Source organism: Rhinoderma darwinii, chromosome 4 (assembly GCF_050947455.1).
Source record: "Rhinoderma darwinii isolate aRhiDar2 chromosome 4, aRhiDar2.hap1, whole genome shotgun sequence".
NCBI lineage: Eukaryota > Metazoa > Chordata > Amphibia > Anura > Rhinodermatidae > Rhinoderma > Rhinoderma darwinii.
Genome location: NC_134690.1, coordinates 181,465,920 through 181,480,652, shown reverse-complemented (window position 1 = coordinate 181,480,652; position 14,733 = coordinate 181,465,920). Strand labels below are relative to the sequence as shown.

General features: G+C 48.5%; 1 protein-coding gene across 1 annotated transcript in view; it reads left to right on the top strand.

The window, feature by feature from the left end:
* Nucleotides 1–1,562: 1,562 nt before the first annotated feature.
* The window catches only part of GCLC (glutamate-cysteine ligase catalytic subunit), a 52,348-nt gene continuing 39,177 nt past the window's right edge, over nt 1,563–14,733 (top strand). Inside the window, exon 1 of the mRNA XM_075861957.1 lies at nt 1,563–1,921. Within this exon, the coding sequence (XP_075718072.1) occupies nt 1,772–1,921 (150 nt within the window). The 5' untranslated portion in view covers nt 1,563–1,771. The remainder of the gene's footprint in view (nt 1,922–14,733) is intronic.

The window sequence follows — 14,733 nt, the reverse complement described above, 5'->3', positions numbered from 1 at the left end:
AAAGTGGATAACCGCCTTCAAAAGTGCATTGACTGCTGTCGAGGAAATGTCTGGCCAGCCGCAACTTTCCTGAGGGGGTAACCCGGTCACTGGGCCTTTTAATTTTGAAAAGGTTTATCTTGGTAAGACATCTCCTTAAGGGTCAGTTCGCATGTTGCGTAAATACTGCGGATTTTCTGCAACTAAACTCGTTGCGGAAAATCCACAGCAAAAACGGTAGCAAGAAAGTAAATGCGATAAAACAAATCTCATCCACAAGCTGCGTAAAGACTGAGCGGAAAAAACGCTCAGAAATTGACCTGCGGTGCAGAATTTTATTCCGCAGCATGTCAATTGTATCTCTGTAAACGCTGCTTATTTGATGCAGGTTTTCTCCATTGAATTCAATGGAGAGGTAAAGCCCGCAACAAATAGCAGTTGTTGCATTTTTTGTGGCGGGTTCGTAGCGATTCCGTCGCAAGAAACGCAACTCAGAAAAAAAAAATCTTATAGTTACCCAGGAGTCTGTGTTTCTCCCTCCAGGCCTCCTGGGATGACGTTTCATCCCATGTGACCGCTGCAGCCAATCACAGGCTGTGGCAGCGGTCACATGGGATGAAACATCATCCCAGGAGTCCGACCTGGATGACGTCAGAGGGACGGCCTCCTGAGATGACGCTTCATCCCATGTGACTGCCGCTGTAGCCAATCACAGGCTGCATCGATCTCCTGGGATGAATGAAACGTCATCCTAGGAGGCCGGCCTTCTAGCAGACGAGCCAAGTGCTGCAGTTTCTGTAGCGGGCATTGCAGGCGGAAAACTGCACCAGTCTGGTGTGGATTTTCGGACAGAATTCCCTGCGGCGCACATGGCGGATACGCTGCGTGCTTTTACGCAACGTACCCGCCCCTTGTGAACTCAGCCTAAAGGTGTATTTACATGAGTGGTTATTTTTTTCACAATTTTTGCAAGACTTTGTAAAAAGCGCAACAAAAACGACTTTTGTAAATATACCTTTAACGTTTACGTCAGTTTTCTCAACTGGTGTGTACTGTGTTGAGCAGGGGCGCACACATGGTTGGGGTCCCAAAAGTCTGTACAGCCCCCCACCCCCAAGATGTACTGGATTTTTTGGTTCTATTTTTACTGTGCACAGATCCCTGCGCCGCAACTGGCGCTACCGTCCTACGCAGTGTCCCCGAAGTCCCTTTTCAAAAGTTGGCATTATGTTCCAAATCACCATGAAAGAGTGGCTGGATACATTACATTGTACGCATCGCTTCTCAATCTCTGGGTGCGCCTTTGAGGAAAATTGTACACTCTAGACCAGGAGTATTATTAAATGTAAATGATAAATTTGTGAAATATCGCTACAATTTCCGTTTTTTATTGTAAAAATTATAGAATATAGAGGAAACTGCACAGTCATCATGGCACTGACCGGCATACTTATAACAAAAAACAACCCAATCTGTGACATGACGTAAGGACGGCAGCGACAGAGTTAACGTTCTATCGCTAGACTGTAAAAAAAACTGCCAAGTCACGACGGAGTGACGCAAAAAGCCCCGCCCACATGACGAGGCGCTGCCCGAGAACGCGAGTCCGCAGGCTCTGGAGCGTGGTAGCGCGAGTCACGTGGTTTGTCGGCCGCCTCCTAATAACAAGACTATGGTGGGAGGAGCCGTGTGACAGACCGGCGTGAGAGAGTGCGGAGAAGACTTTTCTGACACAACGCTTGATCTGCGCACAGTCCCGTGCTTCTCCAGTGTCACATATCGGGTCGCAGTTATGGGTCTATTGTCTCACGGCTCCCCGCTCACCTGGGAAGAGACCAAGAAATACGCGGACTATGTGCGGCAGCACGGCATCACCCAATTTCTTAACATTTACCATAAAGTGAAGGAACGACAGAAGGACGTGCTCAAGTGGGGCGATGAGGTGAGACTGCCGGCGCTTGTATAGCCAACATCCCGGTTAGCACCTGATAGAGGCGCCTTCAGTCATGTGACTCCCGGAAGGGAATCTCCACAGTGTAGTAGTCATGGCTGCAGGAGAGCGGCGTGCTGCTGCGCTGTCCTCACTGCACAGGACTGAGGCGCTGCTGCTGCGCTGTCCTCACTGCACAGGTCTGAGGCGCTGCTGCTGCGCTGTCCTCGCTGCACAGGTCTGAGGCGCTGCTGCTGCGCTGTCCTCGCTGCACAGGTCTGAGGCGCTGCTGCTGCGCTGTCCTCGCTGCACAGGTCAGAGGCGCTGCTGCTGCGCTGTCCTCGCTGCACAGGTCAGAGGCGCTGCTGCTGCGCTGTCCTCGCTGCACAGGTCTGAAGCGCTGCTGCTGCGCTGTCCTCGCTGCCCAGGTCAGAGGCGCTGCTGCTGCGCTGTCCTCACTGCCCAGGTCAGAGGCGCTGCTGCTGCGCTGTCCTCACTGCCCAGGTCAGAGGCGCTGCTGCTGCGCTGTCCTCACTGCGCAGGTCTGAGGCGCTGCTGCTGCGCTGTCCTCACGGCGCAGGTCTGAGGCGCTGCTGCTGCGCTGTCCTCACGGCGCAGGTCTGAGGCGCTGCTGCTGCGCTGTCCTCACGGCGCAGGTCTGAGGCGCTGCTGCTGCGCTGTCCTCACGGCGCAGGTCTGAGGCGCTGCTGCTGCGCTGTCCTCACGGCGCAGGTCTGAGGCGCTGCTGCTGCGCTGTCCTCACGGCGCAGGTCTGAGGCGCTGCTGCTGCGCTGTCCTCACGGCGCAGGTCTGAGGCGCTGCTGCTGCGCTGTCCTCACGGCGCAGGTCTGAGGCGCTGCTGCTGCGCTGTCCTCACGGCGCAGGTCTGAGGCGCTGCTGCTGCGCTGTCCTCACGGCGCAGGTCTGAGGCGCTGCTGCTGCGCTGTCCTCACGGCGCAGGTCTGAGGCGCTGCTGCTGCGCTGTCCTCACGGCGCAGGTCTGAGGCGCTGCTGCTGCGCTGTCCTCACGGCGCAGGTCTGAGGCGCTGCTGCTGCGCTGTCCTCACGGCGCAGGTCTGAGGCGCTGCTGCTGCGCTGTCCTCACGGCGCAGGTCTGAGGCGCTGCTGCTGCGCTGTCCTCACGGCGCAGGTCTGAGGCGCTGCTGCTGCGCTGTCCTCACGGCGCAGGTCTGAGGCGCTGCTGCTGCGCTGTCCTCACGGCGCAGGTCTGAGGCGCTGCTGCTGCGCTGTCCTCACGGCGCAGGTCTGAGGCGCCGCTGCTGCGCTGTCCTCACGGCGCAGGTCTGAGGCGCCGCTGCTGCGCTGTCCTCACGGCGCAGGTCTGAGGCGCCGCTGCTGCGCTGTCCTCACGGCGCAGGTCTGAGGCGCCGCTGCTGCGCTGTCCTCACGGCGCAGGTCTGAGGCGCCGCTGCTGCGCTGTCCTCTCGGCGCAGGTCTGAGGCGCCGCTGCTGCGCTGTCCTCTCGGCGCAGGTCTGAGGCGCCGCTGCTGCGCTGTCCTCTCGGCGCAGGTCTGAGGCGCCGCTGCTGCGCTGTCCTCTCGGCGCAGGTCTGAGGCGCCGCTGCTGCGCTGTCCTCTCGGCGCACGTCTGAGGCGCCGCTGCTGCGCTGTCCTCTCTGCGCACGTCTGAGGCGCCGCTGCTGCGCTGTCCTCTCTGCGCACGTCTGAGGCGCCGCTGCTGCGCTGTCCTCTCTGCCCAGGTCAGAGGCGCCGCTGCTGCGCTGTCCTCTGCCCAGGTCAGAGGCGCCGCTGCTGCGCTGTCCTCGCGGCACAGGTCAGAGGCGCCGCTGCTGCGCTGTCCTCGCGGCACAGGTCAGAGGCGCCGCTGCTGCGCTGTCCTCACGGCACAGGTCAGAGGCGCCGCTGCTGCGCTGTCCTCACGGCACAGGTCTGAGGTGCTGCTGCACTGTGATCACACGCTGTAACTAGCAGCCACTGTATCTGCATTCCCTCTCTGTCTCATGTATCATCTATGTCCATTGATAATATCCTGAGCCATACAAGCTTGGCAGTCACCTAATGGCATAACCACCATTCTTTGTGAATTCTTCTATCGTGCCTGCAAGTAGCCAGGTATCGGCACATCTACTGTAGGTGTCTAAACCTTGATCTTGGGGACAGGTGCCCTATTCCTGCATGATCTTGTAGGTAAGTGCACAGGTCTTTATAGGCTGGATTCTTTAAAGCGAACCTGTCGCCAGCATTTCACCTATTAAACCAGCAATACCTGTTGGTAGTGGGTGAAAAATCATTTCTATATAACCTATAATTATCTTCTTAGTCGGCTCTGTAGCTTTAGTATTCAGTTTTTTTTTTTTTAGTGTTCCCACACCGTATGCTAATGAGCAGAAAAGAGTCACATCTTCATTCCTCAAGTCTTTCCGAGTTTACCCCGCCTCCTTACTTTTGATTGACAGCTCCATGCCATTCCCCCAGCACACAAAATCCAGCGTTTGTGCATGGATGTCCTATTCTGATGTGTGCGCACAAAGGGACACCGGATAATTACGATGAAAGGCGCGATATGTTTGCAGACCGTTATTTACAGTTAGTGGAGGAGTTTAGGAGAGGGGATAACGGCAATGAACTTTTGATAGCAGCGGCCAGCGAGGGATAAGTAAAGCTCAATAGGTGAAATGCTGGCGACAGGTTCCCTTTAAAGAATGCGGCGCATTTATCAAGTATTTATGTTCGGTGGAACACAATATTTACAAAAATTCTGCGCCTGTTTTGTCAGACACCAGTTTAAAAATATGGTGCCTGCTGCGCCAGTCTATGCTCCAGTTAAAGAGGTTGTCCCATCAAGGCAACCCTTTTCCATACTAGGGAAAGCTCTATTAGGCCATATGGATGTCCTAGAGGGCGGTCGCAGTCCATGTTTCGTCCCCAGTGAAATACGTTATTTGCTTGGGGTCTTGGGAGCCGTAATTGTGGCTCTCAGATTGAAGGGGTTTGACGGTCATGTAACAACCCCTTTAACTTTTTTCCTTCTGTCCAATGATGATACAAGTTGTTTGTTTTTTTAGTAAATATCACTGCAGTGAATTTTATAAATGGTGTGGAATAGTCTGCAGTAAAACCTTCTTCAAACGCAGAAAATGTATGATTTGAAACTGCGTCTAAAAATGTTAAACTGTACATTCAAATTAACTGACCCCCATACTGTCCCACAGCAGCAGGAACCCACTTGTTTAATCAATTAAATGCCGTGGTCCATTACAACCGCGGCATTTAAATTGTTAGAAAGAGGGGGAGCGACCCCTAATAGCTCATAGCCCCCACCCCTTGTATCGCACCCGCGGGTTGCCGATGGTTATGGCAGACTGGGGGCCTAATGAAGGCCCCCAGGTCTGCCATCTTTGTTCTCCTATTAAGCCAGGGGTCTCAAACTCGGCCGGGTAAGTGTGCCGCATATAGAAAAAATGAAGTTGATGGGCCGCATTACTTTCAAATTTGATACAATACAAAATGATTGTTAATCAATTAGTTATTTGAACTACTGTAACACCATATTACTATAATAATACTACATTACTATAACAATACCGCTAGGTTTAAAATGATATTTCTCCACGTGCTTATTTCAACAATCCAGTTTAAGTGTCGCTAAATGCACCCCTCTGCGGGTGCTGCCGCAGTGATGTCAGGGGCTTGCCCAGAGCTGGAGTCCCGGAGCAGAGCCGCTTCTAGCACTCTGCCTGGGATTCCAGCTCTGCTGCTGACATCACTGTCCATATATGGACAGAGATGTCAGGGGCAACCCCAGAGCTGGCGTCCTGGGCAGAGCGCTAGTAGGCTCTTCCTGGGACTCCAGCTGTGCTTCTGACATCACTGGGACTCCTGCTCTGGGGAAGCCCCTGACATTATTGTCGATGTATGGACAGCGATGTCAGAGGCTGTCCCAGAGCAGAGCCTATACTATCGCTCTGCCCGGGTCTCAGGCTCTGGGGAAGCCCCAGACATCGTGTGTCCAAATATGGACACTGTGGAATTCCCTGACATCGGAGTCCTGGAGCATAGCCGATACTAGCGCTCTGCCCGGGTCTCCGCTCTGGGGAAGACCCGGACACACTGTCCATATATGGGCAGCTATGTCAGGGAATTCCACCGAGTCATGGAGCAGAGCCTGTACTAGCGCTCTGCACGGGACTCCAGCTCTGGGGAAGCCTCAGACACCGCTGTTCATATGTAGACCGCGATGTCAGGGAATTCCAGAGTCTCGGAGCAGAGCCTATACTAGCGGCTCTGTCCTGCAGGCCGCGGATGACAGCCGCAGGGGCTGCATGCGGGCCGTGTGCTTGAGACCCCGGCTATAGAGGATCTTTTTAGTAATGGTCTCTAGTGACATGAGCAAGTTGATGTGTAATCGATTTTAAGATACAGTGAAACCGGGGCGTGATCCACCACATAATGGCAGTCATATCCGCATTCACCATCAGCCGAAGTGCAAGAAGACTGCCAAAAAAATTGTTACTCCAGGTAATGGTTATCTAGGGAATAATATGAAGGGAATCGAAGACACAGCACAGGAACAATGCAGGGATACTGAATAAAAATAAATTGAGACATCAATTCATAACCCATTTAAATTTACCCTGGTAAGGGAAAAAATACTACTTGAGTTGAAAAACAAAATTAAAGAAATCCTTGCCAAAAAAAAGTCAACATGAACAACATAGGGGAGCATTTAGTAGAAGGTTGAAAACACAGGTATGCTTGAGGCTTAAGAGCCTGCAGTATGCAGAGAGAGAGGGGTATTAACCCCACTTGGGCAAATAAAACTTCCTGCTGAGAGGAGTTAATCTGGCAGTTGGCAAGGGGATCCTAGGGAAGGAGGTCATCTTCTTTTGTTTTGTACTTGTTGCCAAACAGGCGAAGGAGCTGAAGGTGGATGGGTGGTCAAGTCAGGCGGTACTATAACAAGCGCAGAACCGAAGGTCACCAAGTCTGCATGAATGCACAGTTTTGCTGAGCGGCCATTTTTTTTGAGGCTGTAACTGCAAAGGGGAATCCTGTATTAAGCCCTACCTCTGGCAGGGCTTAATAGAAGCCTGTCAGAAAGACGATACACTGCATTACATTAGTATTGCAGTATATAGTTCAAGCGATCCAACTATTGCCATTTCATGTTCCCTAGGGGGCTAATTAAAAAAAGAAAAATGTGAGTTAAAGTTGTGTTCATTTTTATTTTTATTTTTTTGTACATTAAAAAAAACAAATAAAAAAACACCCTCCGTTTCCCCCCTTAAAGCATTGTAAAAAAATAAAGATAATTGGTATTTCCATGTCCGTAAAAGCCTGAACTATTACAATATACCACTATTTAACTCGCACGGTGAGCGCTGTAAAAAACAAACATTTGAAATCCCGAAATCGCAGTTTTTTTTGGTCACCTTAGCTCTCAAAAAATGTAATAAGGTGATCAAAAAATTGTATGTACCAAAAAAGGAAACCAATAAAAACTAGAGTTCGTCCCACAAAAAATAAGCCTTCAGACCTCTCCATCTATGGAAAAATAAAGTCATGGCTCTCAGGACCCATGCACACGACCATAAAAATGCCCGTAATTACATGCCCATAGATTTCTATTGGCCACGGGTACCTTCCCATTTTGCTTACGGGAAAGTGCCCGTGCCGTTGAAAAATATAGAACATGTCCTATTTTTTTATTTTACGGGCCGTGCTACTATACTTTATAATGGGAGCACGGCACGTAAAAACGGCCGGCTGCCCGCGGCCGGCCGTGCACATAATTACGGGTACAGTCGTGTGCATGAGGCCTAGAATGTAATGAAACAAAACCCCACCAATCGCTAGAACGAAGCAACTGAAGTGCTCGTGTGAGCGCTCCGCTGCTACGTTTCTGTTCGGCTTTTTCTGGATAGCCTATGTATCGGTGTACGGGCTCATAGACTTTCTATTGAGTCCGTACACTGATACATTGATTTACGGAAAAAGCCGAACAGACTCGAAGCGGCCGAGAGCTCACACGAGCACTTCAGCTGCTTCGTTCTAGCTATTGGTGGGGGTCTCAGAGCTCGGACCCCCACCAATCCAAACTTCTGACATGTCACTATGACATGTCAGAAGTTTGTCGAACGTTTAGCTACACTTTAAGAGGTTAAAAATTACAGCTTGTCCTGCAAAAAATATGCTCTCATGCCGCTCAATTGATGGAAAAATAAGTTATGGCTCTCATAGTTTGGCAACACAAAATAAATTTTATTTACAGTTTAGTTTTTTCCTTGTAAAATATATATACATTTGGTATCGCCGTGTCACGAAGGGTCTGTGGACCCATTGGGCCGTACCGCAGCTGGCCAACACGGTGCAGGACAATGGCTATAGTTCGTATAGGGTACCAGTAGCAGGGCAGGCTCGGCTTGGACCAGGCAGCAGGTAGACGTCAGGCGAGGTGAAGCAGGTCAGACGTAGAACAGCACGACACAACACAGTGCTCGACCAGGAAGGTATGGAATGCTAGGAACTGGTACAGGAACTGGAACACACTAGGAGGCCATCACATAGACAAACTATAGGGAACAACAACAACAACAACAACGCTCAGGCATAGAAGCAGGGGGCTGGACCCCTCTTATAGTCCAGAGTACTCATGGGTCATCAGAATGTCTGGTGTGCGCTGCCTCCTTAGGAGCGGGCACGAGCGTGCGCGCGTACCCTACGGGATCCGGCTGAGATGAGTGGACGCGAGCGCTGTCGTCTCCTGACGAGGCAGGGGCCAGCACTTGCCGACTCGTGGCGGCGGCGCTCAGGGGAAGGTTGGAGCTGATGGCCGTACACTTTACACGCCGTAATCTTATTTACCCGAAGAATGTTAACCTATCGCTTTATTTGCACGGTGAATGCCGTAAAATCGAAGCGCAAAAAAACAATGGAAGAATCGCTGCTTTTTCATTTTCTGCCCCACATATATATTTTTTTTCTTCTTCCTTTTCCTAGTACATTATATGGTACTATAAATGGTGCCATAAAAAATTACAACTCGTCCCACAAAAATCAAGCCCTCCTAGGACTATATCGACGGAAAAATAAAATATGGCTTTTGGATGGTGAGGAGAAGAAAATTAAAATCTGAAAAATGGCTGTGATGGGAAGGGGTTAAGGAAAAATGTTTTAGGAAAAGTCTGTTCGGCTATATTCACATCTGTCATAAAGAATTCCGTTTTTCTGTTTCAGTAAAGGAACAGTAAAACCGAACTCAATGCTGTTAAGACTCCTTCACATGACAGACACCAACGCTATGATATCAGTCGTGATACCATGGTTTTCATTAACTTAGCAGCAAATGGGGGGGGGGGGGATATTAATAGGTTAACTCCAGTTTTTTTGAGTACAAAAGCCGCAAATTTCGGCACACAATACATAGTTGTGCTAAAATTTGCAACTTTTTTTATTTTCTAGTCACTTTCCAAAAGTGGTGGAGAAGCAGGGCAGGGTTTAGTCAAAGGGGATGGGACCTCTGCTAGAAAGACATCGTTTATGCCGCAGTCTACACCTGCTCAAAGCATGGACATGTAAAAATGCGACAAATACATTAAGGATTGTGTACCTCATTATATTTGCCGCATTTCCCACCACTGTAAGTTCATTTAAGACTAGCATTTGATATGCCAGTCTTAATATACCCCCCCCCCCTCACATTTTTCACCAAATTTGCGACCGGCTCCCAATGGGGTCTCTGACGTATAAGTGACTAGGTAAGACCGGACAATGACTGGTTCTCTTTAAATAGGCCCAGCTGCATCTGGTGTCCAAAGGTAAAGTATAGTTAACCTTACCTTGGTTACCTAGTCTTTAGACTTGCAATATATACTGCCCCCTTTCTTTTAACCCCTTAATGACCAGGCCTGAAAAGGCCTTAATGACAAGCTGAATTTTTCAGTTTTTGCCCCTCTGCCTTTCCGTAGCCATAACTTTTATTTTTGAATTACCGTGGCTGTATAAGGCCTTGTTTTATGCGGAGGAGATATTATTTTTTTTTTTTTCCACAGTTTAGGAGTAGAAAAATTCTTTGTTTACGGCGTGAATATAGAAAAAAGCTATTCTCGGTATAGTTTTTCTTTTTTTTAGCCCGTTAACGTTTCACACTAAATAATCTGTTACATTAATTCTTCAGGTTACTACGGTCGTGTTGATACCTAATATGTGTAGGTGTTGTGTTTTTATGTAACATAGGGGCAATAAAATATATTTTATACTAAATAATGACCTTTTTTGGGGCCTTTATTTTTTATTTATTTTTTAATCCCGTTAAGGGATAACTTTACTTACAACTTTATTTTTTACTTATGTATTAGTATACTCCTGTATGCTAATACATTATACTGTGTCACTTTGACACAGGCTGCTGATCGGGCAGCACATAGCGTGCACTAAAAGCAGGCAAACTGAACAGAGAGCCCTGGGGTCCTTTCTAGGTCCCCAGGGCTGACTGCAGAGGGATTCCCTTGTCTTTCATTACGTCACCGGGTTTCTGATGACGAGATCAAAGAGGGGAGTTCCTTTTGATCTTGTCACGGGCCGCGGCGATCAAAAGGTTAAACAGCTGGGTTTGGAACTTCCGACCCAGCTGTATTTAGCAGGCTGCTCTAAGATCAGGAGCTGTAAGTTACATCTCCTGCTTAGATGATGAGCGCCAAAAGACGTCATTGTAAACGAAGCACCTGCACCGCCTGCCGTCAAGTGTGTGGTCGTTAAGGAGTTAAATAGGATAATTATGTATAACCGAATAACACTGCAAAGGTAAGTTCACACGTGGCGGAATTACTTAGCAGAATTTCCGCACAGGAAAAACTGTTTAGAAATTCCAGTGTTTTTGCAAGAGAAATTTACATGCTGCAGATTGAGAATCCTCACCGCAGGTAAATTTCCGCACTTTTCGGCATATTTTTATGCAGCGTGGGGATGAGATTTGTTGAAATCTCATCCACTTTGCTTCTACTATAATACGCTATGTAAATCCTGCAGTATTAATGCTACGTGGTTACTGGAGTCCGGCAGAATTCCGATTTGATCTTTAAAGTGGTAAAAGATTAGCAAAGCAAAAGATTTGCTTCTTCAAGCTGGCACGTGTGCGGTGAGTTTTATAGCTGCCGCTATAGTTTGGGTGATGCAGAAACAGCAGCGACAGAAATGTAGTTCAAGTTTTCGTGTGGGATTTCTGCGTTGTTCTAGGACTACACTTCCTTCAACTTGGTTTATTAAGGGTGCAGTCACGTGTGGCAGACTTTAGTGTAGAAATTTATATTCCATTCATCTGAATGGAACTTGCAGAAATGCATGCACTAGAAATTTCTGCAACAAAATCTCTCCCATGTGACTCCACTCTTGGGACTTAAATGGTTCAACGGACCAGTGTCTGTTTGGGATCCAACCACTGTACCCCCTAATGCATTGTTCTGATACCATTCTTTTTCTGACTAATCATAAAGAAAAAGTGAGTGTTGCTGTAGCAAGAGTGGCCCCAAAATATACACACGAACGAACGCACGCACGCACACTCTATGTTCACATTTTACGGATTTTCCATGGTTCATAGTTTTTTTTTTTTTTGTTTTTTTTACCAAATGCACCTCAGAAATATGCCGCAGACTGGCCAGCAGAAACTCACGCAGGTTAGCCCTATTGTAACTCAGTGGCGCTGATCCGCAGATTTTTAGCGCAGGATCCGCGGCAATAATGAACATGTATTGTGTTTGAGTACTTTGAAGTGGAAACCAGGAATGGAAAATTAACAGAGAAAAGTAGAATAAAAACTCTTCGGTGTTTTGGACCCACCCCTGGTTTTGGTTTAAAAATGCAAGCAGAATTTTCAGTGGGTTATTGTAATCCGCCTCAATGAAGAAAAAAAAAAAAAAAGTGACATCACTTCTTGACGAGTTGTCTATTCTGTTGCGAAAGCAGCGTCTGGTAGCCACACACAGATTATTCCCATCAAGTGGGGCTGGTTTTACTGCAAAACCATGGCAGAAATCCGAAGTTCAGCCTTTCTTGGCCAATTCCACGTCCGATTTTTGTTCAAGAAAATTAATCGTGTGAAAATCGCCTTAGGCCTCATGAACACGACCGTATCCATGTGCACGGCCGTGATTTTCGTGTCGGCCGGCAGCTGAGTGTCACCCGCGAGCCGTGCACATGGCCGTGTCCATTATTTTCTATGAGCCTGTACCGCAGAACACGGCCGTAATAAGACCTGCCCGTTCTTTCTGCGGTCCAGGCTCCTGGGCCATGCACGGACCGTGGAAACCACGGTCGTGTGCATGGCCCCATAGAAACTAATGGGGCCGCAATTCTCCCGTGGGTTTTCGGGGGAATTGCGGTCGCAAAAGCACGTTCGTGTGCATAGGGCCTTAGGGTATGTTCACACTTGACTGATTTGTTGCAGAAATTTCTGGGTCTGTTCCATATTCGAATGAGGTTTGTAAAAATCCATGCACATGCTGCAGGAACAACTCTGTAAGCACATGTTTTTCAGTTGCAAATCGTTCCGCAACAAATCTTCGGGACCCTTAACAGACACAAACGGAAAACAGAGGTTTCCGTTTTCCATCACCATTGATTTCAATGGTGTCGGATCCGGTGCCCATGGTTTACGTTTTTCTCTGTTGTGCACCTGGTCGCCTACGCTATTGCTTCCGGCAAAACTACGGATCCGGTGCACAACAGAGACAAACTGAAACCATGGGCACCGGATCCGTCACCATTGAAATCAGTGGTCATGGAAACTGAAACCTCTGGTTTGTGTCTGTTCAGGGTCCCGTTCTGATGGAAAGCTCAGACGGAACGGCAGAATGGGTCCCCAACGCAGATGTGAACGAAGCCATATACTTTGCTTTTTTTGTGTTTTTTTTTTTTAAAGTCCGCTATCGGTTTTGGTCAAATGCTTGTTTCTTAAGACTGACAATCCCTGAGCCCCCCCCCCCCCCCTTTCCCCCCTCACAATCTCGTTTTGGCTGAGCTTTAACGTGTTTTCAATGGGGAGAGAGGAATAAGGTATCTTAAAGAGGCTCTGTCACCAGATTGTGCAACCCCTATCTGCTATTGCAGCAGATAGGCGCTGCAATGTAGATTACAGTAACGTTTTTATTTTTAAAAAACGAGCATTTTTGGCCAAGTTATGACCATTTTCGTATTTATGCAAATGAGGCTTGCAAAAGTACAACTGGGCGTGTTGAAAAGTAAAAGTACAACTGGGCGTGTATTATGTGCGTACATCGGGGCGTGTTTACTACTTTTACTAGCTGGGCTTTCTGAAGAGAAGTAACATCCTCTTCTCTTCAGAACGCCCAGCTTCTGGCAGTGCAGATCTGTGACGTCACTCACAGGTCCTGCATCGTGTCGGCACCAGAGGCTACAGATGATTCTGCAGCAGCATCAGCGTTTGCAGGTAAGTCGATGTAGCTACTTACCTGCAAACGCTGATGCTGCTGCAGAATCAACTGTAGCCTCTGGTGCCGACACGATGCAGGACCTGTGAGTGACGTCACAGATCTGCACTGCCAGAAGCTGGGCGTTCTGAAGAGAAGTGGATGATACTTCTCTTCAGAAAGCCCAGCTAGTAAAAGTAGTAAACACGCCCCGATGTACGCACCTAATACACGCCCAGTTGTACTTTTACTTTTCAACACGCCCAGTTGTACTTTTGCAAGCCTCATTTGCATAAATACGAAAATGGTCATAACTTGGCCAAAAATGCTCGTTTTTTAAAAATAAAAACGTTACTGTAATCTACATTGCAGCGCCGATCTGCTGCAATAGCAGATAGGGGTTGCACAATCTGGTGACAGAGCCTCTTGAAGCTTATAAGACACATTGGGCAGCGGCTTATCTTGATTTGCCCTGGTTTTGTTATGTGGTTTTTACATGTCATACATATTTACTTGCCATTTTTCACCTGTAAAAACTGCACGGCCAAAAACAACCTGCGGAGGCAATATGACTCGTGTAAACATACCCTAAGGCAGGGGTCTCAAACTCGGCTGGGTAAGTGTGCCGCATATAGAAAAAAGTGAAGTGGTCGGGCCGCATTACTTTTAAATTTGATGCAATACAAAATTATTGTTAATCAATTAGTTATTTGAACTACTATAACACTATGTGACTATAATCATACAGCTAGGTTTAAAATGTGAGAGATTTCTCCACGTGCTTATTTCAACAATCCAGCTTTCCAGTTTAAATGTCGCTAAATGCAGTCCGGCGGCTCAGTTAGCGCACATGTCCAGATTGGGCAGCCCCTTTTTAGATAGTGCCACAGTGCCCCCCGTAGATGCTGCCACAGCAGTGCCCCCCCCGTAGATGCCGCCACAGCAGTGCCCCGGACTCTGCTCTGGGGAAGACCCTGACACACTGTCCATATGTTGACAGCGATGTCAGGGAATTCCACAGAGTCCCGGAGCAGAGCCTGTATTAGCGCTCTTCCCAGGACTCCGCTCTGGGGAAGCCCCAGACATCGCTGTTCATATGTGGACAGCGATGTCAGGGAATTCCAGATTCTCTGAGCAGAGCCGATACTAGCGGCTCTGTGTCCCGCGGGCCGCAAATGACAGCCCCAGGGGCCGCATGCGGGCTGCTTGCTTGAGACCCCTGCTCTGAGGCATATTCTAATCCAACATGCCCAATCCTTTCCCCCAACATCTGCTGACTTTATCTAATGTCTGTGGGCACCTTTAAAGGCAATGGACATCTTTGCACTGAATTGTTTTATATTTTCTGAATAGGCTTCATTAAAATATTCCCAACCATTTTGCTCAGATTCATCAGTCCTCTGCTCACAGCAGATCA